The 13,494-nt window shown below is 43.3% G+C and overlaps 1 protein-coding gene across 3 annotated transcripts in view; it reads left to right on the top strand.

The window, feature by feature from the left end:
- Positions 1-13,494, top strand: part of GAD1 (glutamate decarboxylase 1) — a 33,964-nt gene that overhangs the window by 9,698 nt on the left and 10,772 nt on the right. For 2 of the 3 annotated variants that reach the window (XM_048061556.2, XM_048061553.2), the window contains 9 exons: positions 2,130-2,288; positions 2,961-3,203; positions 4,054-4,144; positions 8,669-8,781; positions 10,153-10,268; positions 10,363-10,442; positions 10,647-10,701; positions 11,789-11,905; positions 12,066-12,130. In XM_048061556.2, coding sequence (XP_047917513.1) covers positions 2,130-2,288; positions 2,961-3,203; positions 4,054-4,144; positions 8,669-8,781; positions 10,153-10,268; positions 10,363-10,442; positions 10,647-10,701; positions 11,789-11,905; positions 12,066-12,130 — 1,039 coding nt within the window. Of the gene's footprint in view, positions 1-2,129; positions 2,289-2,960; positions 3,204-3,376; positions 3,401-4,053; positions 4,145-8,668; positions 8,782-10,152; positions 10,269-10,362; positions 10,443-10,646; positions 10,702-11,788; positions 11,906-12,065; positions 12,131-13,494 lie in introns of those variants that run through there. The other variant, XM_066999539.1, reaches the window with a different exon arrangement.

Raw genomic sequence — 13,494 nt, 5'->3', positions numbered from 1 at the left:
GGCAGCCCGCCGCGGCTCCCCCGCAGGCAGGTGGGCTTTCAGCAGCAGTGGTGGAGGCCCAGCCCGTAGCCGCAGCCCGTAGGATCGCCGCAGAGCCCCTCGCACGCTGTCTCCTGCCCAACCTCGTTGTGAAACCACGCAGGATCTGTGGGCACTCCGGGGACCGAGGGGCTCCCTCGCCGGGTCGGTCCCTGCCTTCAAAAGCTCGGTCCTTTTTGGTGTCAATCCATGCAAATACCTCCCAGCGGGGCACCTGCGGCATGCAGGTGGGGAGCGCTGCGCTCCCTCTCGCTGCGGGAGAGGTATTCCTGCCGAACGGCGTGCGCTGCTGCCTGCTGGGTCTCTCCTACTCCGGTCTCTTTTTTGGTTTGTTCGTTTCTTTCCACGCGGGGTACGGATGGCACGTCTTTCGGCACCCCCGCCCTCCGAGCGGCCCCCTGCGGAGCTGCCCCCGCCGCCCGCCCCGAGCCCGACGGGGCCTGCCGAGCACGTCGCTCCTGCTGCTGCTCTCCCGCCGAGCGTCGCCGCCAGGAGCCCTGCGGAAAGAAGAGCGGCCAAACGAAGCACAACGAAGCCGCGGGACCTGGGGTGCAGGCGGTCACTCCGGAATTCATTCCGGATCCGTCGCACCTAATTCGGTGTCAGCTGCGCGGCCCGATGAGCAGGCGAACAGCACTTGCTGGTGCAGGAGCCCGTGATCCACTGCACGGGTCGTTGAAAGCAGTAACAAAACTGCATACAAATAAAGCTCCTCGGTCCCGCACTCCTAATTTCTGCAAGAAGAGAGATTCACTTAAATAGCTTGTCTCACAGAGCTCACGTCCCTCAAAGCATCGTAGAAGGAAACTGATGAGCGGAGCATGAAGAGGCAAAACGGCAGAAGCGCGCTGGACACAGCCACGAGAGGGGGCTGCGCTCCGGGGCTTCCTTCTCGGGGGCTGCCCCGAGCCTGTCGGGCCGGCCCAGCGGCTCGGGTCGCTTCCTTGTCCCGCCACCGCGCTGGGGGGGCCCGGCCGGGCCGCGGGAGCCGTCGGAGCTGCGAGGAGCCCGGGGCGTGCGGCCGGCGAGGAGCGGCGTCGGGGGACGCGGACGGGCGAAGTGACAGCGCTGGCTTTCCCCGCTCCAACGTCTTCCTCTCTGGCGGCTGACCCCAGTCGCGAAGAGACCTGCTTTCAGTCGCTACTCGTTCAAAGCGAAACAGAGCAAGGAAACCTCCGGGGAGCGCGGTGCCCCCTCCGAGCGGTGCGGTGCCACCGCCTGCCCCGAACCCGGGAGCGCTCGGCGCAGCCGGGGAGGTCCCAAAGCCGCTGTCTTCGCTGCTGAGGGAAAGGCCGGCACGGTGCGTGTTTTAGCGGGCATGGATTCCGCGGGACAGGTCCCGAGAAGCCGGTGGCACAGCTCCGCCCGGTTGCAGCCGGCTGGCCCCGCGTGGCTCCCGAGCCGGTGGCTCCGTCCCTGCTGTCACGCCGGCCGGTGGCGGCGGCCCCGGGCGCCCGAGCTGCGTGTCCGGAGAGAGCAGGGACCCCGGGGAGGACTGGGGTCGGTGTCGAAGCGCTTTCTCGGGCGGAAGATCCACGTCTCCTGGACACGTGCCGGTGCGGACATCATTCCCACTGGCACCGGGGAGGGGGCTTGGTGAGTGCTACCCGTGTCCCTAAGCCCTGGCGGGGGATGCTCCAGGACGGCTGCTCGCTCTCGTGTCTTTTGTGCGTGAGAGCACCGCGAGGAGAAGCAAAAGTGGCCCTGATTTTAATCATACATCATTGCCCCTGTCTGCTGGGTCCATAAACTTCGCCTGCAGGCTGAAATAGCATTGACTCATCCTGAACTCTCTTCCAGTGGCTGGTTACTGAAGTGGAATCTGTCTGATCGACTTAATAAGAATGTACCACTGCACTAAATGACAAAAATTTGTTTTTTGCATGGCTGGGTTTTTGCAGTTGATGGTGTTTTCAGCTCTCCCTCCTGGAGGCAAATAAACCCCATAAATACTCTTATTCGTGACCTCATTAGTTAGATCCAGAGCAAACACGGCTTCAAACTGGTGTCTAGAGAGCTGCTTTAGGTATTTCTAAACATGTTGGGAAGTGAGAAAACTCTGACCTGTGCACCTTGCAATAACAATGTAGGGTTCCTGCAAAGGACCAACAGTCTGGAAGACAAGGGCCGGATCGTGAGCTCCCTGAAGGAAAGGCAGTCCTCCAAGAGCCTGCTGGCGTGTGAGAACAGCGAGAAGGAGTCCAGGTTCCGGCGCACCGAGACAGACTTCTCCAATTTGTATGCTAGAGGTAAACGCTCTTTGCAGCTTCTGCGTGCTCCAGCCCTGTCACGTCCCCTAGCAGTCTGCCCTCGCCTCCCCTGCGAGTGCAGCCACCTTCAGACCGTGCTTTTGCTTGGCTGCTTTTGAAGGAAGCTGTGACCGTGTTTGCTAAGGGCCGCACTGGCGATGTTTAAAAGTTTCCTGAAATGCACGTTTATGTACCTTGGGCTGATCTGCAGCTCAGCTCCAGCTGTTCCTCCGGGGTCACTCCAGAGCCAGCTCCCAGGAGGAGAGCAATTTCGTATTTTATTTCCTCCTCAACAGATCAGCAATGAAACGGTCTGTGATTGCTAGCTACGGGGAGGGTGGGGAAGAGAAATCAATCTCTTTTTATTATTATTATTATTTATTTATTTGTTTGTTTTCGGGGGAGGAAGCGGGCCAGGTGAAGGGCGGCTGCGGGGCTTTTGGCTCCCGGGGCTGAGCGCCCCGCCGTTCCCGCAGGTGACCCGGGCTCGCCCTTCCCCACCGGGAGAGGGGCCCCGGGGCAGCGGCCGGTTTCGCTGTGCCCCGTCCCTCCCTGGCCAGGCTGAGCCGGGGCCGCGGCGTCCAGGTCCCGGGAGGGCTGCGGGCGGCCGGGGCTGCTTCATCTCCGCCTCTCGCTCCCAAAGCAGGCGCTGACGGCTGGTTTGCCCCGCAGATTTGCTGCCCGCCAAGAACGGCGAGGAGCAGACCATGCAGTTCCTGCTGGAGGTCGTGGACATCCTCCTCAACTACGTGAGGAAGACGTTTGACAGATCCACCAAAGTGCTGGACTTTCACCACCCGCACCAGCTCCTGGAGGGCATGGAGGGCTTCAACCTGGAGCTCTCGGACAACCCCGAGTCCCTGGAGCAGATCCTGGTGGACTGCCGGGACACGCTCAAGTACGGGGTGAGGACAGGTGGGTTCTCGCACTGCTCCGGGGAGCCTCTCGTGAGGAGAGCGGGCCCCAGGGGCTCAGCGCGAGCCGTGCGCCGCCCGCCCCTGGCGGCAGGGCTCGGTGCTGTTCGCAGAGCCCAGAAACAAGTTTTTAAGACGTAATCTCTTTCACTTGATGAAATGCGAGCTGTCTGTATCTCCGGGGAGCAATATCATTAGGTAAATGAGGGCATAAATGACACCGAATTTGCAGTTTTTCTTCTTTATGTTCGCCAGACGTTTAATGAAAAAGAGACTGAAATCCTAGGAATCATCAATAAAGGAACCCTGTGGATTTCAGCCCATTACCCCGGGGCCCCGCCTATTCAGGCCCTTCCCAATCAGCCGGCGGTGGCCGCCTACAGCCGCTTCCCTTATCGCGGAGCTGTAGCCCGCTCCTCGGAGCCAGGGCCGCTTCGTGTCGGGCTCAGCGAGGGGCTTCGCCGGCGACAGCCCCTCACCGCCGTGTGGGGCCGCCATGGCGGGAAGGCTGCCAGAGGGAGGCCGTTGCGGGGTGTGCGGGGGGTCCGATATATTCGACGGCGCCTGGCCGCGTTTGGATTCCGTGCCCCTAGCGAAGGGGCGAGTATTTGGCTGCCGAGGCCGGCCGGGCAAAGCTCGCCTTAACGGCAGCGGGGCCGCAGCCCGGCCCGCTCCGTGAGGGCGGCGAAATGGCGGCTGAGCTGACGAGCCGTCAGGGCCCCAGCCGCAGCGAGGCCGTGGGCGATGTCTGGGCCTCCTCGCCCCCCGAGCCGAGGGACGCTGCTGGGTTGGAATGGAAGCTTTAGGGACAGCCCTGGGGTTGTGCTGAGCCGCTCTCAATTGTCTTTCAGGTCATCCGCGCTTTTTCAATCAGCTCTCCACAGGACTGGACATCATTGGCTTGGCTGGGGAGTGGTTGACATCGACTGCTAACACAAACATGTAAGCAGTGTCTTGCCAGCTTCTGTGCCTCGTGCTGTGGTTAAAGGGGTTGTCATCTGTCACGGTAGACGTGCATCGTGATAGATGTGTAGTTACCAGCTTTAAATGCTGACTGCTGTATCTTCAATAAAAGTGTCACCCATGACAGTAATACAGACCAAATAGTTACATGAAGCTGAACAGTTTCATATTTCTGATAAATACAATGCAAATATCCCAGAGCGTGTGGTGAGTAAAATAAGCTGATTCTAATATAATATTAACATTCTGATTCTAATAGAGAGGTTTTATCTTCTCTTGGACTAGTCTTTATCTTTTCCATACTTTTTTTTTAAAAGATTTGTCTTTAAACTGAGTAATTCTGCATTTAATAACAGTAGAATACAACATAAGCACAACTCTTGCATTTTCTCCTGTTGACTTCAGAGGTAAGACTTGGGCCGCCACCTTTTCCTGTGCATGTGCTGGTAAAGAAGTTGCTTCTGGGTGACTTCAAAAGGGTTAAAAATGTAACACTGGAAATTAGTTTGATAGTAATGAAGGAATTACCCACTCTAAGATTTGTTAAAGTCGTGTATAAATAAAGTGCTAAAAAGTAAAAATTTACTTCTACAACCTATCAGTGAGAAAACTTCCTATTTTATTTTTTTTACGTCAAAAGGAATGAAACCTTCAAAAAAGTAAGTGCAAGGTGTTGCTCTGATTTTTTTTCAACAGTGTCATTTGTGAAGAAAACTTTCTGATGGTTTTTATTTCTGTATTGATTTGTATATGTTCCAAAATGTGCTGGGACTCTAAATATTTGGCAGGTAACTGCCTTCTGTTTTAGCCCTGTATTGGATGTGTTTTAACTGTAAAGCTACCTCTAGTCTGGGTAGTTTGTTGCTAATTGGCAGAACACAGGAAATGTATCTGCAGAACTGAAAATGAACAGTTTTCCCTGGTCCATCCATGAATAAATGGTTCATTAAGTATAGCTGATCACTAGCAGCTCTGTGTAGATTAGGAGCTGTGCCTGTTTTGTGACATAAGCAGTAAAGAAAATTGCATAAGGTGCTCCAGCCAAAACCAACCCGCTCTTTACAATTATCATCTTTCCAATTAGTTTTGTTTGCTAAAAATTGCTGTAAGAGATTCAGATCTAAGAGCTGATTAGAGGAAAAAAAAAACCACAACAAACAAACAGTAGCAACATACATTTTAATTGTAAAACTGCTAGTACAGGGTGTTTTTTTTTCATTCCTAGGACCATAAATAAAAGCTAAAACAATTCTGATGACATTTCTAAAATAAAACCTTGATTAAATGTTTTTGTCACATAGGAACAACATACTTTAAAGTGTCACTTTTTTGCAGACCTCATTTTCTTTGACTGACTTAGTTATTCTAGCTTAGCTATCTTTCGTAATCAATGAAATTGCACAAGGATAACAAGGCAAATCAGAATTCAGCTCTGTGGCAGACTTTGATAATCTTATGAAATGTTACCATCATTATTAAAAACATCATGCTTAGTTCTGTAAGAGTAACTCTTTTATGAGGTTCCTTTTGTCTTATTTTCGTTTTAAAAGTATGTTTTTAAATAGCTAGTTCTGTAAAGCTAGTTTCTGATCCATTTGTACTTTAAACATGAAGCTATCTTGAAAACACTTTTCTGCATGTGTTAAAATTGAATCTGTTTGTTTGATGTTTATCAAATGGAAAATGGTTTGCTGAAAAGAGAGCAACATACCAAGGTCAACATGATTTGCTTTAAAGTAACACAGTAATTGCAAGTATAGTTGAAGCAAGATGTTTGTAAAATACAATTTAAAGAACTGACAAGGTTATTAACAATAGCCATACTGATTCTTCAAGCTCTGGGGAACATATCACTTGTTCTGAGTGGTGTTCCAGCATGGAAGAGCAGGTTCTGACCTTTATCTGGAAACTGTTCTAACCTATTTCAGTTACACAACCGTGTAACGTGACAGTAACACTGGATTGTGGTAGGGTATGTCTTCAATTTGCCGTTTTTCTTTTCCCCCTATAAACACTACTTAAATTTTTAGTGTACAGTTAGAAGAATACATATTTTCTTTCTCAAATGGATTTTGAAAAAACATCTGTATTTTCTAAAAAAAGTTATATTCTCGTTAGGAAGCGTTCCTTAAATGTCACTGTGAAGATGCTATATTAAATTAAACATAATAAGCTTCCCACATTGACTTGGAAATAATGTATCAACATGCTATTCATAGCTCAGTCACTGAACATAAGGCTTTCTGGGTGGAATTTCAGGAGCTGCTATTACTCACTCAGCTCTAGGGATCTGTAGTATGGGGAGCCCGCTCACCACACGGCAGCCACCTGAGGTTAGAGAGCAATAATGCTGTCTGGAAGTTCGCTTTATGCCACCTGTTAGTCGAGATGAGAGAACTATGTTGATAGTATTGGGTTTATGCGTTTGTGCATAAATATGCATATTTATGAAAAAGTAACATATAAAATAATCTAAAATGCTTTATATTTGTGCTCAGAATGCTTTTTTTAAATATTGGGAAATGAGAACAGGGAGAGAATGGTTTGTCCTAATAAAAATGCTTCTGCCTTTAGGTGAGGGCAGAATTAAGCCAGCGCTACGCACTACCAAGCTAAAACCATTATTTTATTCTGTTAGAGAAGACCTGAGACTCATGACTGTTTTAGTTAATTCATAGAAATGCCTGTACAGGTTGTAACTGTATGAAAAAAATCTAGTCAGTATTTTTTTTTTCAGGAGAATGGTTCTAAAGTAGGACAGTTCCTTATGAGCCAAACACATTTTCTGCATTTTAGCAAAATTTTCAAAATCATTGAAGTTTAAAACAAGTTGGACTGACCTTGAGCAAGTTATTATTTTCAAAATCTTAGCCATCTTCTCGTATAACTGCTGTGGTCTTGTCATTTATAATCATCCACAGTTGGTTTTTGACTTCTTTGTAAGCCTTTGGAGACTCAGAAAATAATTACATAATAAAATAAATAAATTCTATTTTACTTGCTTCTCAGTATAATTTAAATCTCCCGTGTGATCATTTAGTATTTTGAATACAAAAAAAAAAAAAAAAGCTTAATATTTTATACTTTCTGTACAAGCCATTAAGTCTTCCAGGAAGTATGTAGGGATCAGTGTGCAAGATCTCAAAATAAAAATAAAAATGCATTTAAACTGCTGGAAGAAAATCACATTGACTTAAGTATGTCCTGTATTAGGCTACACTAGTTTATACACTGCTGAGCTCTTTTTGGCTTCAGTTGGACATTCAGCCTAAATAAAGGTTGGAATATGTCTTAGACTTGCAGTATGTAAAAAAAAACACAAACCAAAATGAGCTGTCATGCTTTTGCTACTGAGGAGATTGCAGACACCAACTAGTTTGTTAATTTTGTGTTTCTGTAATTATTGGCAGCACCCAAATTCCAGATCCGCGTTCAGCTATTTCTGACAGTTCTGATGATGATCAAAGCAAAATAAGCAGTATTTTTGCTTCTCAAAATAGCAATGATAATAATTAGAAAAAAAATATGAAAGTTAGTATTTTAAACTCAGCAGTGTATATATAAATAAAAGACAAGCTTTCAGGCATAGCATGTCTCCTCAAGGTTTGCCATACTTATTATCAGTGTCATTTGAGTATTAAAGAAACAACGTACATATTCGTAAAATTGTACAAGTGGAAGGCATAAATGATCAGTCAGATCCAGTGTTAGGGTGTCGTATTCTTAAAGATTCTGTTAAAAATCACAGATTAATTGTTTAGTTCCTTTCTGCTTCTGCCTGCACCTGCCCCCCCCAACTCTTCTTTTTTTTTGGTATACACAGCAAGCAGTTTATTTACAGCAGTAGCAATTTATCCAAAAAATGGTTGTATGGCTGTCACTTTCCATCCACAGAGCTGTCTGTGACATCATGGCATACCAGACTATGCAGTGTGTTTTGCCCTCATTAAATGGGTACAACAGTTGACTGCTGTCTTGTTTTTTTTGTAATTGTTAATTAGAAAATCATCATTTTTAATTACTCTTGACAGTTATTGATCACATGGTATTGTAGAAATAAGTTGTCCTTGGAGATCATCAACGGAATAAATCCACATAATTAATTGTATTTAGACTTTGAAGCCCTAGCTCAATACTTCTAATTATGGCTGTGGTTAGCTCAGTGAAGTTCACAGTTTTCATAAGGAATTGGCACTTTGGGAGACAAATGTGTGACAGCACAGCAGTCCCCAGCACACTGATGATAAACATTAGGTCTCATGTTGGTTATAATAGAAAAGTTATTGATACTGCAGGTCTTTATTGACCAATATTTCACATATTGTCTTCCTGAGGATTTTTGCTTGTGTAAAGTTTGCTATATCAGATGCTTCAGATTCCTAAATTTTTTTTCTATGAATTGAGTATTTTAACGTTTCTAGTTTTCAATTTAGACTGGGAATTGATTGTGTGTTTTGGAATCTATATTTAATTTTGTTTATTTTGTTTGCTTTATCCATGTAGGTTTACATATGAAATTGCCCCTGTTTTTGTTCTCATGGAACAAATAACTCTTCGAAAGATGAGAGAGATTATTGGATGGTCGAATAAAGATGGTGACGGAATATTCTCACCTGGTGGGTTTTTCTCTTTTGTTTTTGTTGATTTGACTAAAGCTTCAAATATTCAAATAAACAGAAGCCGTGCCTGAATGTCCACATTCTGCTTGAAATATCTTCAAGACAAAATGACATGTCAGTTTTAGAAGTATGAATTTCCCACCTCAAGTACATGCTTTGTTCAAACATCCCACAAAAAAAGTTGAAAAAAATGATTTTTTATCTTTGGGTATGTCTGTCTATGATGGCTGACATTTTTAAAGCTTAATTATGAGCTCTGGCACATAATTAGGCATTTAGACACCCCTTCTCATGTCATTTCTGGAGGTGCTGACCTGCAGAACCACAACTTCTTCTGACCAGTTGTTCTTGAGAGTCTTAAGAAAAAGGACTGTATGTTACTTTCTGGGGCATAATTTTCCCAGAAATCCAACTGGATTCTCAAAAGTATCATTCTGAAGACCAAGCCAAAGCATCTTCCCATGAAGGCAGTATAAAAGCCATTAACAGTGTCAGAAAAGACTGGGAAACCATGTGGAAGCAGGGGCACCCAGCAGAACTCCAGATTTCTGGATTTGTTGTTCAAGGGAAGCCACCCTGTTTCAGAGGATGAAGGGCAAATTCCAGCTCCTTTTAGAATAGCCTACGTAAAATCCAGGAATGCACTCTTGCTTGGTCTCTAGTCCCACCTGCAAGAAAAATACAGATTTTGCCCAGTGTTCTAGTTGATTAAGAAATAGTATAGGAAGAAATTTCCCTAAAGTTTATGGGTAAGATTCTTCTTACTAAATCTTATCTGCATTGTTCAACTGAGCTAGTTGTCCTGAGCTCGTTTTAGAAGAAAAGAAAGGGAAATTGATATTTTCTTTCAATTCACATTCTTCAAAAATAAGTATCGAAATATTCTAGCTGAGTCACAGTCTGCAAAGTGACTCTTTCCTTTAACTGACTAGAAAGGAAGCTTAGGATAACTACCTGAGCTGTAGAAACCTACCTGTTAGCATCTAGTTCTATATCTTCAATGAGACAGGATAAATCTATCCAGTATGTGACATTTCTTCAGACACAAAGAATTCAATAACTTCCTGTTTTTCATGCTAACAAGAAGCTGTCATGCAAAAGCAATGAAATGAAAACTGACCTTTTTAGGAATGTGTTTCAAAATATTAGCAATTGAAAGAGATGATAGATTATCAGTATGGCTTTATAGAGCATCTGTCCCTATGCTGTTTAGACAGATGACTACATATTTTGGAGATTTGGTTTTTCATAGTTCACTGTCACTTTCACTGATAATACAAGTGAGTCTTGTATGTCTTTGGTCTAATAGGATTTTTTTTTCTCATTATCACTGTTTTAGTCTTCATTCATTTATTTGTTCATTCACAGGAGGAGCTATTTCCAATATGTACAGCATAATGGCTGCACGCTACAAATATTTCCCTGAAGTCAAAACCAAAGGCATGGCCGCAGTCCCTAAACTGGTTCTCTTTACCTCAGAACATGTGAGCTCAATACTCTGTTAACTTACTGATGTATATTGTGAAGACATTTCATTATTAAATAACTACTCCATTAAATGTGCATGGTTTCCTTCAGAGTCACTACTCAATAAAGAAAGCTGGAGCTGCACTTGGATTTGGAACAGACAACGTGATCTTGATAAAATGCAATGAAAGGTAGGATGGATGCTAATGTTTTGATATATTAAATGTGTTCATCTGTTAAATTCCTTTTATTGTACTTAAGGACTGGTTCAATACAGTGTGTCAAGTTGCTAATAGCCTGTTGAGAAAATCCTATTAAATTATTTCAACTGTAGCTAGTATTTCTCTATGCACTCTTTAATTTTCTTTGTCTTTCTGTTTCTACAATAATTACAGAGGCAAAATAATACCAGCTGATTTGGAAGCAAAAATTTTGGAAGCGAAACAAAAGGTTTGCGTTTTAAAAAAAATAGTGCTTAAATATTTAGCTTAGTAAAATGTGTTACCTCTTCCTTTGAAGGCTGAGGATTAACATTAAACAAACACATTATAATAATATAAATGTTATAATAACATTTTTCATCTGTTTAATTATACACTTCTGTATTGCTTAGGGAATTATCTTGCCATGGTTTCCATTTACTATTAAAAGTCTCTCGCTCTCTCGATCACACTTTTGACCCACATCTGTATTTTATGAATTTTTAAAATAATTTTCTGTGTGGAAATAATATGGAAAAATACTAAAACACGAAACTGAAACTACTTTTATCCAAACTTTAAAGTTTAGTTAAAAACATCAAAAATTCTGTTAGACGTTAGTCCTAAAAATTCCCTTAGATTCCATGTGTGAAGCTGCAGGGTCAGTGACTATACCTAGTAAGTTTAATTTTTTGAAGCATTTATTATTATTATTTCTTGAATCAGCACAACGAAAAATCCATTAATTTTATATAAAAACACCAAAGTTAGAGGTATCAAGATTTTTCTTGATTTTTTATTTTCTTTATACTTGGAATTGCAGTTCACATTTATTTAACCTAACTCAAAATTGTCTCATTTTGATCTTATAGTTCTACATTTAATACTTTTGTTTCAGATGGCTTTGTTCTGCTCTATTCTGTTTGTCAGTAGATAAAGATTAAAGGAATAACTTCAAGCTTTCAAATCACAATTTACACATTTAATTATTTTTCCTTTATATTTCTATAAAAGTCTCAGCTGTAGTTGACTATTGCTAGTGTGCTACTTTAAATCTCCTCACCAGAAAGAATTAGAGAAAATAATATTCTCTACCTTCTGAGTAGTTAATTTTGTGGACTTGAAGTGCAATAAAAACAGACAGTTTGTTCCTACTTCGCAGTCAGTTTTTCAGTTTCTGTTGGTGCTTGTGTGTGCTTTTCATGTGGGAAGAAAAACATTTTCAGACAGGAAAGTGGGGTAGCAATATTTCTAAAATGGTTTTCATGTTTTTTGTTTGTTTTTGTTTATCTGAAAGAGGCTGGATTTTATCGTTAATACTGTTATTTTTATTGTAGGGATACATTCCTCTCTTTGTAAATGCAACCGCAGGCACAACAGTATACGGAGCCTTTGATCCAATACAGGAGATTGCAGATATATGTGAAAAATATAACCTCTGGCTCCATGTAGATGTAAGTACCTTACTCACATGCTGTTATTAAGGCAATAGAGGATTTTAGTTTACACATTTTGTCTTGAATTAAAATATTTATTATTATATCCTGAGTAAATTAAAATATGTTAGGCTTTTCAAAACAACAACTCTTCTCTTTTTATTCCTGTCTCTTCCAGGCTGCTTGGGGAGGTGGACTCTTAATGTCCCGAAAGCATCGTCATAAATTGAATGGAATAGAAAGGTACTTCATGCTCCTTATTAGTAATCTTGTTATTTAAGTAATTTTGTAAGGTACATGACACTTCACAAATTCATGAAAAGACTCAGACTCAGGAGTCCCATATATAGTCTTTGGCATAGATGTTTCCACATCCAGTGATGATAAGACTGTAGTTTGTAGAAGATGCTGTATTCGTAGTACCATGGGCATGTTTATCTCTAGACTTTCCCTGAAACTACTCTATCATAAAAGGCTTCCCATCTGAATAATAATCAGAACAGTAACGAAGAACCAGAAACATAAGGTCTTTCCCATCACTGCAGGTATCAACTTCCAGGGAATCAAAAAAGGATTCGAAACAAACTCTACCCATGTACTCTCAAATTAGCACAAAATTCCTTCCTTGAGCCAGCTGTGCTGCATGTGGGCACTGTATAAAGGTATAAAATAAGAGCACTGAACAAAGTTCTTCATTAGATAGACTTTCCCAGTGGTGGTCATTTCATACTGTAGGTAAGATTAAGTACAGGATAAAAAACGATGTATGGAAAGACTGGTAGGAAAAGCACATGGACCCTTCTGGCACAAAGTGGGATGTTGTAGTAAGGGAGCTCCAAAACAGCAGAACAGTATAAGCCTCTGCCCAGTGCAATTTGCCAGTCACTCATGTTATGGCAACATGTCTAATATGAAGTTAGTATTATAAAACAATTTCCTTAAGCTACACTGGTTTAGTCGAAGTAGTTTGGCACACCTCTTCTGATGTGAGGTAAACCCAAAGGTGCTAACTCAGGCAGTCAGCTTAGTTAATTAGCAAATATTGAAAACAGCAGGCCACGAAGCATGATATTATTTCTTTTCTATCAGCTTGTACTATCTTCAAACGTGGGGTGGGGCTCACATGTACCATGTAATTGACTGTCACAGGCCCCAGCTGGGGTCTGTTGCTCACACTCAGGCAGACTTGGACTGCCCAGAGACATGGACATAGGAGGACTGGCATGCTGCAACGGGTACATAGCTTGGATTGTTTGCAGGAGGATAGCCTCTGGCTGTCTGGCTGTGCAGAATAGAGAATGATGTTTTCATGTTAAAATAAACCAAATGCTTCTTTTGAATGCTACTTGAAATTGCCTTTGTTTGGAACCCTGAAAATTAAATGAATGTGCAAATCTGAAACCATAGCACTCTCAGAAGGAAACAAGCTGTTATATAAAGTTCCTGTTTCTTGACTACTCCATCTGAACTGTTATTGAAGTTTTTAAAAAGATACTTGACTCCTAGGTCCGATCTCTAAAGAGACACCAGCTGAGCTATTAACCCACTGGTCTGCACTGCCTAAGAAGACTTAGAGGGAGGGTGAGCTCCCCAGGTGCAGCCCAGGC

Source organism: Anser cygnoides, chromosome 6 (genome assembly GCF_040182565.1).
Source record: "Anser cygnoides isolate HZ-2024a breed goose chromosome 6, Taihu_goose_T2T_genome, whole genome shotgun sequence".
Taxonomy (NCBI): Eukaryota; Metazoa; Chordata; class Aves; order Anseriformes; family Anatidae; genus Anser; species Anser cygnoides.
This window is presented reverse-complemented; position numbering and strand designations above follow the sequence as displayed.